Genomic DNA, 14,724 nt, shown 5'->3' with positions numbered 1-14,724 from the left:
TGGAATGTTATCTCCTCTCACCAGCTTCCAGACAACTCTGAGATCACAGCAGAAGTCACCTCCTCTAGGAAGCCTTCTTTGACCTTCCCTGGTAGGTCTGGCTGCTCTGACACATATTCATGGCACCTGCTCTTAACACCTATCTCATTCAAAATCGCTTCCCCTCCATCTCTCTCCCCTCGGACTGTGATGTCCACGAGGGAGGACCAGGTTGGCCTTGTTTCTGCTGCATTCCTGTGGCCTCACCTAGAGCTTGGCATGCAGCAGGCACCCCATGCACATCTCCTGGATGAAGCCACGGCTGACCAACCGAGTGAACAGAAGATGCTGTCACTTATGACTAGTCACACCTCTTCTGTTTTCAGTCTGTCTGCCCTTTCCAGCAATGCAGGAAGGAAGAGCCCATCAGCACCGGGGGTTGGCAGGGAGGCCAACCCTGCATCCCATGGCCTGAAGCCAAGCCAGCTTTACTGGCCTACACTCTTCGGAAAACACAAAACCATCTACCATCTGACAGGTGCAGGCTACCTATGGGAACAACGCATGAAAAAGACAACATTTTGGTTCACCTCAAAATTCCTTTCTAAAAAGGCAGAACACAATTGCCTTTGGCTATCAGAAGAGCAGTTATTACAGGCTTGGCTTCATGGTCATTAAAAATCAGGCAGCTCTGTCTTAGAAGCTTGAATTCTATCCTATGTCGCATGCTGGACAAAGCCAGCAGGAGCTCAGTGAGAGGCTGGGCGTTTGAAGAAAGGAAGAGCAAAAATTTTCCATTCAGAACTCAGGTCCTCCAAGGCTCACACATCTCTTGAAATGTCAGGGCACAGGAAGCCCCAGAAGCTGATCTAAGGGATCCGTGGCTCTTGCCCAGACCCAAAGGAGCACTTTGTTCCTCTAATATTCACCACTCCACCTCCATTCAAGTTCTCTGCCTTGTCCCCACGGGCTCCAAGGAAGAAGAAGGGGAGCTGAAACAGGATCTTGGAAGCAGGCAGGGAGGGTTCACTGAGCAAAAACCATTTATGAGCCCCTCTCGCCAGTGAGGCATAAAGCAGTGTGGTGGTCTCTGCCCTGGGCAGGGGCAGAAGTCAAGGTTCCCAAGGGCAGCCTGGAATCACATTACCGGACTGGAACGAGCCGGCATTTGCTCAGTCAGGTCAATTTCATTTTACTGAGCACACCTCTATGCCAAACACTGGGCCAGTTCTGGGAACATAAAACTACAAAGACGTGGTTCCTGCCCTGAAGCAGGTCAAGCTCAGCCAGGGAGAGGAGGCAACCACAGGAGCACAAGCGGGCGTGTGAGCGAAACAGAGCGGCTGACACCCAAGGCCATCGAGATGACGCCTGAGCCAGGCCTTAAAGGAGAGAAAGACATTACCAAGGTGTTTGGACAGAGCACGCTGCATGAGCACATCCTCCGACAGGACAGAGGAAGGCCTGGAATGCTGGAGGAAGGTCAGGGCAGCAGGGAAATTGGCTTCTGGGGGAGGGCAGCTGGAAGTGGCATCAGAAGGAGCCCTGCAGACAGACTGTGATGGCCAGGGATGAACCTTCAGAACATCCACGGAGGGTCTGTGGTCTTGCAGTTACCCTCCAACAGATGTGGTGGCCAGGGTGTCACAGGACACATGGGACCCACCATCAGGTGCAGCCCCCAACACCATCCATATGACCCAGTTTCCTTGTAGGCAAACATGCTGATTTCACCTAGGTGCTATTTGTTTTCATGTCTATTAACTGTCCCCTCCATGTCTTCTTCCCTTCTATGTCCACAGCATCTGGCTAGTGCCACATCCAGAGCAGACACGCAGGGGTGGTGGTGAGGTTCCAGTGTGAATGGAACGGGACTGTCACCAGGGATCCTGTGGGCCAGAAATGGCCTGGGTGGCCTACTCAGGGCTGAGTCACCCCGCAGCTCATGGCTCATCAAGTGGAAACCCCGAGTCCGGACCAACAGAGGCCTTAGGGGAAAAGGAAAGCTTGGGCTAAGGCAGCCTTGACGGGTGGCACCCAGGCCTGGACAAGGTGCCCAGTGCAGTCAGCTGCCTCAGAGCCTAGATCTAGAATCAGGCTTGCTGAAGTCAAGCCCAGCTCCACTGTTGAGGCTTGTGGTCTCCGCCAAGGTGTCTCCCCTCGTGGGGCTGCAGCCTCCTTGTGCCTAAAGCACAGATACAAATGTCCCTGCCCTGCCTGAGCGGCCATGAGGACAGCTGAGTGGACACAGGACAGGCCGGTGACTGTCAACACTGCCATTGGCACTCATGGACCCTAAGAAGGACCCAGCTTAGAGCAGAGGGCAAAGGCCACCATGCCTCTTGCCAGGTGCTTCATGGCACCTGTGGCACAAGGGAAAGAGCTGTCTTCAAGGGTGTCCCCTGGCCTGGGGCAGGGCAGGGTAGCGTCACCACCGTCTCACCTGCTCCCTGCTTTTTTCTCCTCGTCACTCTCGTATTCGGCAAGGACCAGCTCCTCCTCCCCAGACTCCAGCTGCTCCAGCCGCTCAGCCCCGGAGCCTGTCTCCAGCATCTCCCTGCTGAGGCGGAGGAGATTCTCTGTTTCTTCTTGTTCCTGCCTCTGGACAGGAGTAGTGGACGTGGGGAGAGAGGAAGAAGTCTCAGCACCAGTACCCACCTCCCCACGTGCCGGGGACAATGCACACCATGCCCATTCACATGGGCCTGGCTGCCTGGCTGGAGAGGGGTCTACTCCTAGGATCCATGCCTCAGCCACTCACAGCCCAGCTCCTGCATGGGAGCACACAGCCAGGGAGGGTCATGGAGGGGAGACTGACGCCCTGGCCACGCACCCATGAGCCTCCAAGCAGCGGGACTCTGCCTGGACACGTTCCCGCCCCCCAGGAGATGAGGCTCACCAGGCGCTTGGCTGCATACTTGAGCTGTGCCCTGTGCTGCAGCTGCTGCAGGTGTTCTTCTCGCTGCCTCCTCCTGGCCTGCTCCGCCTAAAGGGGAAGGCAGACACGAAGGAAACTCACCAGGAAGCCCCAAACCAGCCCTCTCTTAAGGAGTCTGGGCCGCTCAGCCTGGCGCTTCCTCACTTGGGGGCAGCTCTCCTTCCCTGGCCGGCACTCAAGGGCTGCCGCTTCCCCTCCCCGGACCTCACCCCTGCAGTCCCAGCCTCACTGTTCACTGAGGAAAGCTGCCCGCTCCTCCCAAAGCCACACGCTCTCCATCAGATCCGTGCCTTAACTGCATTACAGCGACTGAACCATGTTGCCAATGGCAACAATCAGGTCCTTTCCCAGGTGAGTAATAAATGGGAACCACCAGCTCCTCGTGTGAAAAAGGCCTGCTGACATCCAGCTCACAAAAGACAGCATCGACCCAAGGAGCTGATGGAAGAGCTGAGAGGCATGGCAATGGCAGAGGAACACGCACTACCCGAGTCTCCGAATCACCCCAAAACAATCGCTGAAGCCTGTTTCCTCCATCGCTCCCACTTCTGGTTACCCCAGGTCTCACCTTTAGTCGTTCCACCAGGTCCCTCTCTTCTTTCTTCTGCATAAACTCAGTCACCCAGGCTGGTTCTCCAGCAGGCCTCGGGGTGCCTGAGGCCACTTCGCAGGAAGATGACAGACATGGGGATTCGTCTTTCTCATGACGTAAGGGGCCAGTTCCAGTTTCAAGGAGCCGTGCCTCTTCTTCACGCTTCTTCTGCTCAAAGTCACGGAGCCAGGAGAGGGCCCCACAAATAAGACTTAAGGACTTTCCCTGCAGGAAGAAAAATGAGCTTTAGGAACAGGAAAATAACAAAGCCTTCCAAATGACCTCTCCCCATTTTAATAAAAGCTTGAAAGAAGGTCTGGCTGTACATATGAGAGGATGCTCTAAGACCAGCCCAGGGAAGGAAAGGAAGGAAATTAGCACTAGACTAGCCAGGAAAAGCAGAAAAATGGAAGAAATGAAAACTGGGCCCAAGAAGCAGGAAAGAGCTTCTTTAATTGTCCAGCTCATACGTAAATACTGCACATAATTAGAAGGAGGTGAGACAACAGGCCAAAAAACCTAAAAGAATTAAGGCCCCAAAATGTCAAGCAAGCAATTCCATGTACTTGCCAAGACAGAGCCCGAGTGGCCGCTCAGCCTTCATGCAGCTCACATGCAGATACAGGATGATCAGTCACGAATGCCAGTGTTCACGTTTTTTGTTTTTGTATTTATTTTATTTTGTTTAATTTTAATTCAATTTTATTTTATTTTTGAGACAGAGTCTCCCTGTGTTGCCAGGCGCCAGGCTGGAGTGCAGTGCCAGGATCTCGGCTCACTGCAACCTCCGCCTCTCAGGTTGAAGCAATTCTCCTGCCTCAGCCTCCCAAGTAGCTGGGACTACAGGCATGTGCCACCACGCCCAGCTAATTTTTGTATTTTTAGTAGAGATGGGCTTTCACCATGTTGGCCAGGATGGTCTTGATCCCTTGACCTCGTGATCCACCCGCCTGGGCCTCCCAAAGTGCTGGGATTACAGGCGTGTGCCACCGTGCCCGACCTTGTTTTTGTTTTTAAAAGCAAACTAATCACTCTGGAGGACATCATTCTTCTTGTTTGTCTGTTTTAGAGAGGCGGTCTTGCCATGTTGCCCAGGCTGGTCTGGAACTCCTGAGCTCACACGATTCTCTGGCCTCAGCCTCCCAAGTGGCTGGGGACTATAGGTGTGCGCCTCCGCATACAGACTGGAGAACACTACTCTTAAGACCAGAATTTTCCGTAAGCCTGGTTTATTTGTATTCCCCCAAATTGCTGTGCTGAAGTCCTAACACCCCGTGTCTCAGAATGTGGCCTTATCTGGAAAGAGGACCACTGCAAATGTAATTAGTTGAGACTACTAGGGTGGGCCCCAGCCTAAAGGGCTAATATCCTTATTAGAAAGGGGACACGTGGATGCAGACATGCATAGAGGCAGGCAATGTGATGAGATCCAAGAAGACGCCACCTATAAGCCAAGGAAAGGGGCCTGAAGGGATCCTTCCCTCGAGAAGAAGGGACCAAGCCTGCTGACTCCTTGATCTCAGACTTCGGACTCCAGCCTCCAGCGCTGTGGGACATCAGTTTCCATTGTTTAAGCCCAAGTTTGTGAATCTTTCCTCTGGCAGCCCCAGGGAACCAATACAGTTCTTTCAGAGAGGATCCTGCAGCCAGCGCCACCAGGTGGTGGCCCAGGTGTCCACAAGGGACTTGGCTCAGGGGAGACTCTGGAGGAGCCCATGCCTTCTGCTCCAGGCACCCAGAGGGAACCGCAGAGTATCCAGGGCAGAGTGAAATACCTCATATGACTAGGGTTGGGGCAGCAGCATGGCATAGGAGTCAGAGCTTCAAACTCCACAGCCAGGCGCCAAGGCTCCAGCTGCACCCCCCACCTGCAGCTCTGTGGCTCAGGCTGGCCTCACTGCGCCTGGTTCCACAAGTTCAGAAACGGGAATGACACAGCAGCACCCTCCTCACAGAGCTGGTGCAAGCAGGACATGAGTTAACACACACAAAAGGCCAAATCCTCTGGGCTAGAGGACTGCCTGGCAAATAAGTGAGCAGTTGGACTTAGCCAATTTTTTGCTATCTTTAAGTAATAATAAGAGTATTAATAGTATTATTCTGGGATATGGGATCTATTAGTTTTCATTAGAATTTTGAAAGGCCCTGGGATAGGACAGAATGACATTGCTGACAAATGGATGGATCCCATATTTTTAGAAAAGCCCCATAGGTGCCATTTTCCTCAGTTTTTGATAGACACTAAATGGCAAAGAGCTTCAGGCAAAACTCCCCACCAGCACCCAGAGGGCGGCTCTTCGGTGCTGCCTGTGACACCGGGAGCAGTCAGCTTTGGCTGTCATTGAGCTGGGAGACACCATGGTTACAAAGCCAGTGCCCTCCATTTGAAAGTGGGCTGAGGAAGTTCCTGAGGGTATGGTCAAAGTTATCTTTCAAAAACAACCGTGGGTATACGCCGGCACAATAACAAAAGAATAACTGAGGCCCACAGCTTTCTATCCTGTAATAAGACCACAAAACTTTGAGACTGGAAAATGTCACCAAAGGCTCACCTTCCTGGGGTGTCATCCCAGATAACACAGTTAAAGGATTTATGTCAAGATAAGCAAATTCATCACTCTGAACGCCTGCTGGCTGTCGCAAGCATGGGGCTCAAAGCTGAGGACACAAAGGTGCAGTGTCCCTAGGAAAAGCTCACAGGCCCGCATGTGCCATGCAATTCGAGGGCATCACAGATCCCTGCAAAGCGTGGAATCCAGGTTTGAGGGCTCCAGAACTGGAGTGTTACACAAGGCACAGCACACACCAAGTTGTGATGGTGATTCAACTTGACAGACTCGTATGAAGCTTAAAAAATTACTTAAGGAAAAACAGCATCTCGGGCAGCGAAGCTGGGGCATACAAGACAGGGAAAGGCATGCAACGCACAACATGTAACAAAAACCCCACTTGCTGTCCCACAGCGTGGCTGCTCCTGTGGGCCACAGGACACCTGGGACAGGAGAAAACATTCTATTCAGGGGATGATGTAGAAGACAGAAGAATGTCAAAGGTAATAAAGTCACAGTGTACATTCATAGAGTGCACACATGAAGATGAGGCTAGCGAACGAGAAACATCAACAATTAAAGGCTGAGCAGAGGATGAGGACGTGGAAACCTGAGTGCAGAAAACTGAGATGGAAAGACTTGAAAGGGAGATGATGGGTTGTCAGGCAAAACACAGTGAAAGGGGTCAGGCGCAGGAGCTCACACCTATCATCCCAGCACTTTGGGAGGCCAAGGCAGAGGATCGCTCGAGCCCATGAGTTTTAGACCAGTCTGAGCAGCATTGCGAGATCTCATTTCTACAAATTAAAAAATTAGCTAGGTGTGATGCTGCACACCTGTAGTGCCAGCTGCTCGGGAGGCTGAGGTGGGAGGATCACTTGAGGCCAGAAGGTCGAGGCTGCAGTGAATCATGGTCTTACCACTGCACTCTGCCCTGGGCAACGGAGTGACACCCTGTCTCTAAAATTAAAATAAACAAGGCGGAATGAACACGCACTCATCTGAGTTCTTTTCCAAAGCACACTAAAATTAACCAAAGCAATATGAAGGCCTACACCCACAAAACAAGGAAAGTGGAAGGAGTAATATGTTTCAGGAGAGAAGGAAAGACAACAGAGAAATGGAAGTGATTTGGCAGAGACACTCAAGCTCACGTGTCCCCAAAGATCTACCCCATTGACTCTCAGAAAGACTCGGGAACTGGTAGGAACATGGCAGGCCACTGAAAACAAAGGGACAGATTGAAATTCTTTTCAAACACAATTAGATCCCCAGGTTGCAGTCCCTGATCCTGCTCCTTGCAGAAGACAGGAAGTGGGTTCTCTGTGGAAGCTGAGCTAGGAGAGCTCTGGAGGCAACAGGCAGAGTGAGGAAGAAAGATGGAAGAGGAGGAGGAGGGCCAGGCTGAAAGCAGGCACTGAGGGGGACTCTCCACCTGGAGCCCCTTCCCGAGACCACTTCCAGGAAGACTGGCTGTCAGGCTTCAGCCCCTGTCCCTGCTGGGCCAGAGCTCAGAGGCGCCTGCCCTGGAGAAACCCAAGGCTCTAGGGAAAATCTCACAGATGTGCTGGCAACTAGAGGCCCCCAACAAAGCATCCCAGCCTGGCAGCCACAGCCAGTCTGCCCTGCAGACTCAGCCTTTCTGTGCCCTGTTCTTTAGCATACACATGCAGCCCAGGACCACCGGATGTTGGAAGAAAGCCTCCAAACGCACATATACCCCGCTGTGCTGTGGGTATGGCTGTCTGTCCCCACCAACACTCATGCTGCTATCTGTTAAGTCAGTCAGTCTGAGGAGCAACTAATTCAAATGACAGGGAAAGGATGGAGGATTCCAGGAAGGCTCCAAGGTAAAATGGAATTGGTCACTGCTGTGGAATGAGTTGTGTCCCCACCAAAATGCATGTTAAAAAAAGTTGAGAACAAAAACGAAACAAAAGAAGCTGGGTGTGGTGGTGTGCACCTGTAATCTCGAATCTTGCCAGCCTGCAGCTGCTTGGGAGGCTGAGAGGGGAAGATTGCTTGAGCTTAGGAGTTCGAGACCAGCTGGGCCACACAGGGAGACTCCCCATTTTTACAAGCAATCACATGTTGAAATCCTAACCCCACTATGTGACTGTACTACAGATCAGGTGTTTACGGGTAAAGGAGGTCATAAGGGAGGAGCCCTTGTCTTCATAAAAGAGAAAGAGACACCAACGATCTGTTTTTCTTGCTCCACAGCAAGAAGGCAGTCATCTGCAAGCCAGGAAGAGACCCCTTCCCTGGAACCTGAATCCTGCCAGAACCTTGATCTTCAATTTTCCAGCCTCCAGAGTGGTGAGAAAATAAATTCCTGTTAACTTACCCAGTCTCTGCTATTTTGTTATGGCAGTTCTGGCCAACTAAGACAGTAATTTTCTGGATGGAAAATCATATTGAGAGGCCACTGGATGACGTGGGAGGAACTGGCATAGGTATATTAAAATCTTAAGTAACTTTAATAAAGCAATTATTAACTCTAGAAAAACAAAATATTAAGACATATTGTTCAAGACAAAATTATGTTCAAAACATAATCATAACACACACGTTGACTCAGCAGAGACTAAAACCTGGAATTATATTTGTAGGATGGGGAAAGGGAAGGAAAAGAGATGACAATAAAGCCGTCTCATCTACTGTAATAGGAGGGCACCGATGACTTTACCCTAATTTTTCTTAGACCATGGAGCTATGTTTAAGACTTTAATAGAGGCAGTAACTACTACCCGGAAAGATAAACTGAGACTACTCTGCCCAACTTCAAACCATGAAAATCTCTAGACAGGCAAACAGGAAAAGCTAGCACGGCTGCCCTTAAGTTGTCTTCATGGCTGTCTCTCACTTTTCATACTCACAGTGCCAGTTGGACTCTCAAATATCCCAATCTTGCCAGCCTCCAAAACCCGGTACAGCTCTGCCATGAAGTCTTTCTGGATGGAATAGGGCGTGAAGGGAAAAGGAAAATGGATGCCACCAACCTTCTGCGTTTCATTAGCCATGGACCTAGGAAAAATAAATAAAATATAGTAGCTCTCTCACGATCCAGGAAGAAGAGGCTTGAAATCCTAGCAGTAACTAAGAGCAGTCTCCACACTTTTCACCAAATTTTTCCTAGGTTGTATATTTTTCTTGGAAGCAAGACCATAATGTCTCCATCCCTCGCAGGTCTACATGAGGCCATACCAGAATCATGCAATCCATGTAGCGACATTTAATGGCTCTAACAGAATGCAGACCAGGAAAGCCCGTAAACGGAATCTCCCCTGCCATTTCACTGCTGCTCGGATACCTTTCCAATGCCTCTACGAAAGGCTTAGGGCTGTCTTCTCAAAGACATGCACCCCTAGGATCAAGGGTGTTGCTTATAATTACTTTTGCAGCTTTCTTCTCCCAGTGCACATTCACAAGCCGAAGCTACTTCGCTTTAACCCATCGCGAAGACTTGGAAAATCATGATGCACAGGCAGAGAATCACGAGCACAGCTTGCTTGGATGGCGCAAGTTAACACACACGTCCCTATCTCACAGGTGTCTTTAGTGTGCGTCTTAGTTAATCCTAGCCTCCATTTCCAGATTCAACCAGAGCCACCTCCTAACAATTTTTCTGGCCTCAAGACATATGAGCTTTCTGTTTGGCTCCAGACAGGAGAACTCACTTCACAGCCACAGAGCTCTGGCTGGAATGGCTTCCCAGTGCTGAGACCAAGCATTTCTCTTTCCTTGCTAGGCTAAAGTCTAAGAAAAACTGCCTCGTGTTGATATCGTCTTTTTTTTTTTTTTTTCCTCTTCTGAACCCAATTATGTCTGAGATAGCGTTTCCTCTCCTTTCTTCCTTGAATCACCATCTGGAGCCCTGACTCTTCCATCCTGGTTCCCACACCTCTCTCTTTGGAAGTCACTTCTCCAAGCTATTTGACAGGTCTGTCTGTTCCAAGCACAAATGTTAAGAGGTCCAAAACCCATTTTTATTAATATTAGTACACTGAGAGCCCATCTTTATAACTTTGGCCTCATTAAGACTAGTGATAGCATCACTGTATTTACGAGGGGAAAGGTAGTTGCCATGATGCTCTCCTAGTTATAGTTTAGGGGCAATTAAAATGACTGCCCATTGGTGGTAGTTTATGGATTTGCATAAGAAGAGAGAACTCATAGAACTAGCATTATTTTACATGTCTTTACAGAGGTGTATTTGGCTGTTTTGTTAGACATTCTAGGGATGAGAGAAAATGAAAAAAGAAAAACATGACTACAGAGGTAGAGGAATTATTACAAGGAGGGTAATTTAAAAACACTATGACAATTCATTCACTCCTGAGAGGGGGGTATGTACTGAAAACACTTTAACACATGAAGGAAAGGGGCAGAAAGGTACCTAACAAATTTTGAACACCTGCTATGTGATAAACACTCTACAGGGTCTTTTGCTTTTATTATGTTGTTAAAAACGAATAGTTCTTCATCAAAGGGTTTCGGTTTCTAGTTTCCAGTTCTTTGTTCTATTCTAAAAAGTAATCTTACCTATTCATCCATCAGCCTTCCTTATCTCTGCTGTGACTAAACACACCTAAGCATTTCTGATCACTTACGTACCTGTCCTTCCTGTAAAAGCCCACCTTTGCCTCCTTCGATGATGTCAACAATAGCCAATCGGAATTAGCCTACATTGTGCAGTCTGACCTCAGCCTACAGGGGGAGGAGACAGGAACAAGATCTGCATTAAGGATAAAAACTCCTGCCTTCCTTTGTTCTGAGTGCTCTCCCTTGCGTCTGCCTTGTGTGCAGGAAGTGCTCTTCTATAGAAGAAAATTGCCTTGCTAAGAACACTTTTGCCTGAGTGTTAGTTACACTTTGCAGCACCGAGCACTTTTACTTCTAACCATTATCTCATTTAATCTGTACAACACTGTAAGGATACAGCTATTGGATATTGATGCTTATAGAAATTAAATAATTGCTCAAAGTCACAGCTAAAAAGTGAAAAACCAGGGATTCCAATCCAGATCCAAATGACTGTGCTTCAGTGAAGGCCATCCAGTTGCAAGCGATAACCAGCACAAGAATTGACACTATCTGGGAAAGCCAAAAACAGAAGCAGACTAGAGCTGCAAGGGAGCTCAGACTTCAAGACAGCTCCAAGAACAACACCAGCAAACACACACCCACGGGGTTCACTCTCCTGCTCAGCCAGGTGCTGGACACAGCCTCGATCTCACTCCCTCAGTGCACTTGGTTTCTGCTTACCCCAAACTTTTGCTTGCACGTGGCCTCATCAGCCCCTGGATCTTTCAGCTTCAGCTCTCACTGCCAAATAAAAAGTCTTCATGTCTCCTTGTTCTGAATCACAAGAGAAAAGCTGACCAGCAGCTCCTCTCAAGACAGAGCCCTGGTCAGCCTGAGACCGGTCAGGCTCCCAGCCTCATCTACTCAGCTCGGGCCTTGCACTTGCTGCTCCCGCTGGCCTGGGGAAGGAGGAGTCCTCAATATCCAGGCCCCAGCTCACCTCCTCAAAGAAGTCTCTCTGGCTGTCTGGCCACTGGATAGTGGTCAAACACCACCCCCACCCCTCACCCCCTAGCTTGCTCTAAGTCACTTTTTAAAAATCACATTACTCTGTATTTAATTTATTCATAGCTCTTAGCACCATCTGAACCCATTTATTCTTCCTCACTAGAATATAAATTCCATAAATGGAGAAACTTTGTCTGTTTTGTTCTTCTCTGGCTCCAGGACTCAGAACCTGGTGCTTCAACACCTCATAGGCATTCAACAAAAATCTGATGAATGAATGAGTAGCCAGTCAGACATGGGGGCTCTAAGTTAAGGTTTCTGTTCTGAGGCTGGGTAAAGAAGGTTCCATGACTTGAATACCTATCTAGTTAAAGGGCCAGTTCTTAAATGGTTTCAAGCCGTTTTCACACAACCCCACAACAACCCTGTGTGGCCAGTATTTTTATTAGCTCTATTTTATAAAGGAAGAAACTGAGACTCAGTAAACTTAAGTGACTTGCCCAGAGGTCACTCAGCAAGTGCTTGAACCCAGGATTTGAACATCTGCCAGACCCCCAAGCCACCTGTAACTTTGTATTTCCTCACTTTTCCTCCCGCTGGGGTAAGTGGGATAAAAAACAGACTTGGTTACCAAACTCTAGAATGACAACACTAAACAATATGGAAGAAAAATATTATTTCACTTCCCAGACAGCGGTAATTACGGATCTCGTTATTCCAGAAGAAGCACAGACTAAATCACAGAGGTTTAGATAAATCTGAGAATAACGGATTCACTAAGCGCTATTAAAAACATCTGCAGTGACTTGTTCAGCCCTCTTCAGGTTGGCTGTGTAGCGGACAACCTCCACACAGGCACACACCAGGACAGGAAATCGCATGCTCATAAAACGAGGTAAGAGTTGTGAAAGCACTTCAGGAACCTATTAGTTCTCAAAGTGTTCGTTTTCTTCAGCCCCCAATTATCACTCATTACTGAGTATAGACTAGACTATTGCTACAGGCTCAGTTGCGTCCTCCCCACATGGATTTTAGACGTCCCAAGCCTCTGGGGCTGTGAGAAAACACATTTCTGTGTCTAAGCCACCCAGTTTATGGTATTTTGTCACGGCAGCCAGAGCTGCCAAAACAACTATGGCCCTAAAATGCTTTAACTTCACATACCTAGAAAGCACTACAGCCCCAAGAAAAAAGTTTTTCTGCCCTGCTTTTAAGCCAGGGCCACACGCTGCAGTGCTGCGATGCTCCACCAGCTGGAGGATGGCCTAGCCCATAATACTCACATTCCTACCTTGCTCTGGCCCTGTCTCCCCTCCCATCTGCATCCTGAGCTCGCACCCCGCGTGAAACCCAACCAGCTGCTTATTAACATTCAAGTCCACTTTTATGACACTTCCGTCAACCATCTGGTCAACCGCACTCATCCCCGGCCTCTGTACTGGACCTTGCTCCTCCCTCCTCGATTCCCGCCCTAGGGGAAGCTAGAACCATGTTGGCCTTAACTTTATAGACTCTGGGCTGAGATAGCCAAGTTTGGGATCCCAGCTGTGTCCTTGCTAAAGTTAGTACCTCCGGGGCTCAGTTCCGCATTCCTAAGAGAGAGGTGGGTCAGAGTGCTCACTCACTGTTGCAATGTCTTATCTAAATAAGATAATCGATGAAAACCTCAGCTCAGCTGGGTCAAATGTAAGGCTCACACGCAAAGCCGCTTTTCAGGCCGACTCCTGCGCACTGCCCAGTTCCACCGCAGGAACCACCTTCGTGGGCCTGTCCGGTCTCCGCACAGGGGTTCCCGCCTGTCAATCACGCTGGCCCCGCCCTCCACTTCCGGGACCTTTTCCCGCTCTGGACTGGCCACGCCCCTTTGCATACAAGGGTCCCGCGCTGGGACGGACTCCTGGTTTGCGATTTCACCAGTTTTCCCTTCCGTGTCCCGCTGCTCCTGGTCCTCAGCCCTGCCGCCACGCACCACTGCACTCACCTTCTTCGCAGGCAGAATTGCTTCGCTGAAGCCAGGTCCCGGGAATCAGGGCAAACGCCGCTGAATTTGAAACTGGCGGCTCTGCTCAGTGAACACCAGCCGGACCCACCCCCGCCGCTGCGCACGCGCACTCCGGACCGCTCGCGAGCAAGAAGGTGCTGGACTCTGGAGGGGCGTGGTTTGCGCGCTCTCCGCGCCTTTGCGCTTGCGCAGCGGACTCAAGGGTGGAGAGTTTGGTGCTAGAAGCGCTGGGTCTGGCGGGTGACTGGTGGCTGTGCTCAGGAACTTGCACCTCAACCCCAGGGCCCGGTGCCTCCTCCCGCTGCTTTCCGCCAACGGCGGGTTGTGTGATTAATCCCCGCCGATTAGCGCCAGGTGTACGAAGCGCTTGACGGTTGTAACTCCCAGGGACGGGCGCTGTCCCGGTGACTGGCAACCTGTCTTCTGGTTCAGGCTCTAGTCGGCCTCTGGAGGCCTGCAGCTCGGTTATTTTACCTCTGAAACGGACGACACGTGCCCTGCGCACCCCAGCGGCTCCTCCACGCGGAGAAATGGTGTCAGTGAAAGGCCGTCTAGATGACGAGTTTATGAAATCATTTCTGCCCCGTGCCAGGCACGTCCTTGCAGGGAGCCCAGAAGACGAAAGCCCAGCCCTGCCAGCAGCTCACCTGCTAATTAGGAGGACAACGCATCATCTCGCCTCCCTGGACTTTGCTTCTCTTTTTTTCAGTGAGGGATTGGACTAGCTGCTTCCTAAGAACTTTTCGGAAAGTCTGGTTCTGGGAGATGATCAATGGGAGCATCTTATGCTAGGAGCTTTCCTGGAATGACAGGTAACTGGTGCGCCTTCCCAGCAGGGTCAGGGAGAGTTACCGGGACTTGAAGGAAAGGCTTTTGGGGAGAGGAGCCCGTCCCTTTAAAAAATGTATCTTCTTCTTCTTTCCCCAATACCTGGCCTTTTCCCTTTAAATATTGGGGTCCCAAGACCCTCTTTGGAAAAAGCATGAAACAATGTTTCCTGTGGATCTGTGTTCTTCCCTGGGCACGTCCTCAACCTCAGCAAATAAACCTACTGAAAAGTGATCGGGACTCACCTTGGTCATTTTCCTTTGGTTTACATTTTCTAAGCTACAGACCTGTGCAGCATGTG

At 50.0% G+C, this 14,724-nt stretch overlaps 1 protein-coding gene across 7 annotated transcripts in view; it reads right to left on the bottom strand.

The window, feature by feature from the left end:
• DDX11 (DEAD/H-box helicase 11) overlaps positions 1-13,691 on the bottom strand; it is a 30,390-nt gene extending 16,699 nt beyond the window's left edge. For 4 of the 7 annotated variants that reach the window (XM_037734413.1, XM_017517060.2, XM_037734418.1 and 1 more), the window contains exons 1-6: positions 13,219-13,344; positions 11,327-11,386; positions 8,938-9,085; positions 3,486-3,734; positions 2,879-2,965; positions 2,423-2,580 (exon numbers count right to left, since the gene is read on the bottom strand). In XM_037734413.1, coding sequence (XP_037590341.1) covers positions 2,423-2,580; positions 2,879-2,965; positions 3,486-3,734; positions 8,938-9,085; positions 11,327-11,355 — 671 coding nt within the window. In that variant the 5' untranslated portion in view covers positions 11,356-11,386; positions 13,219-13,344. Of the gene's footprint in view, positions 1-2,422; positions 2,581-2,878; positions 2,966-3,485; positions 3,735-8,937; positions 9,088-11,326; positions 11,420-13,218; positions 13,345-13,579 lie in introns of those variants that run through there. The other 3 variants (XM_037734414.1, XM_037734416.1, XM_037734417.1) reach the window with 3 other exon arrangements.
• Positions 13,692-14,724: the final 1,033 nt, after the last annotated feature.

This window comes from Cebus imitator, unplaced genomic scaffold (assembly GCF_001604975.1).
Source record: "Cebus imitator isolate Cc_AM_T3 unplaced genomic scaffold, Cebus_imitator-1.0 Scaffold614, whole genome shotgun sequence".
In the NCBI taxonomy this organism is placed as follows: Eukaryota; Metazoa; Chordata; class Mammalia; order Primates; family Cebidae; genus Cebus; species Cebus imitator.
Note: the sequence above shows the minus strand (reverse complement) of the source record. Positions and strands in the feature narration are given on the sequence as shown.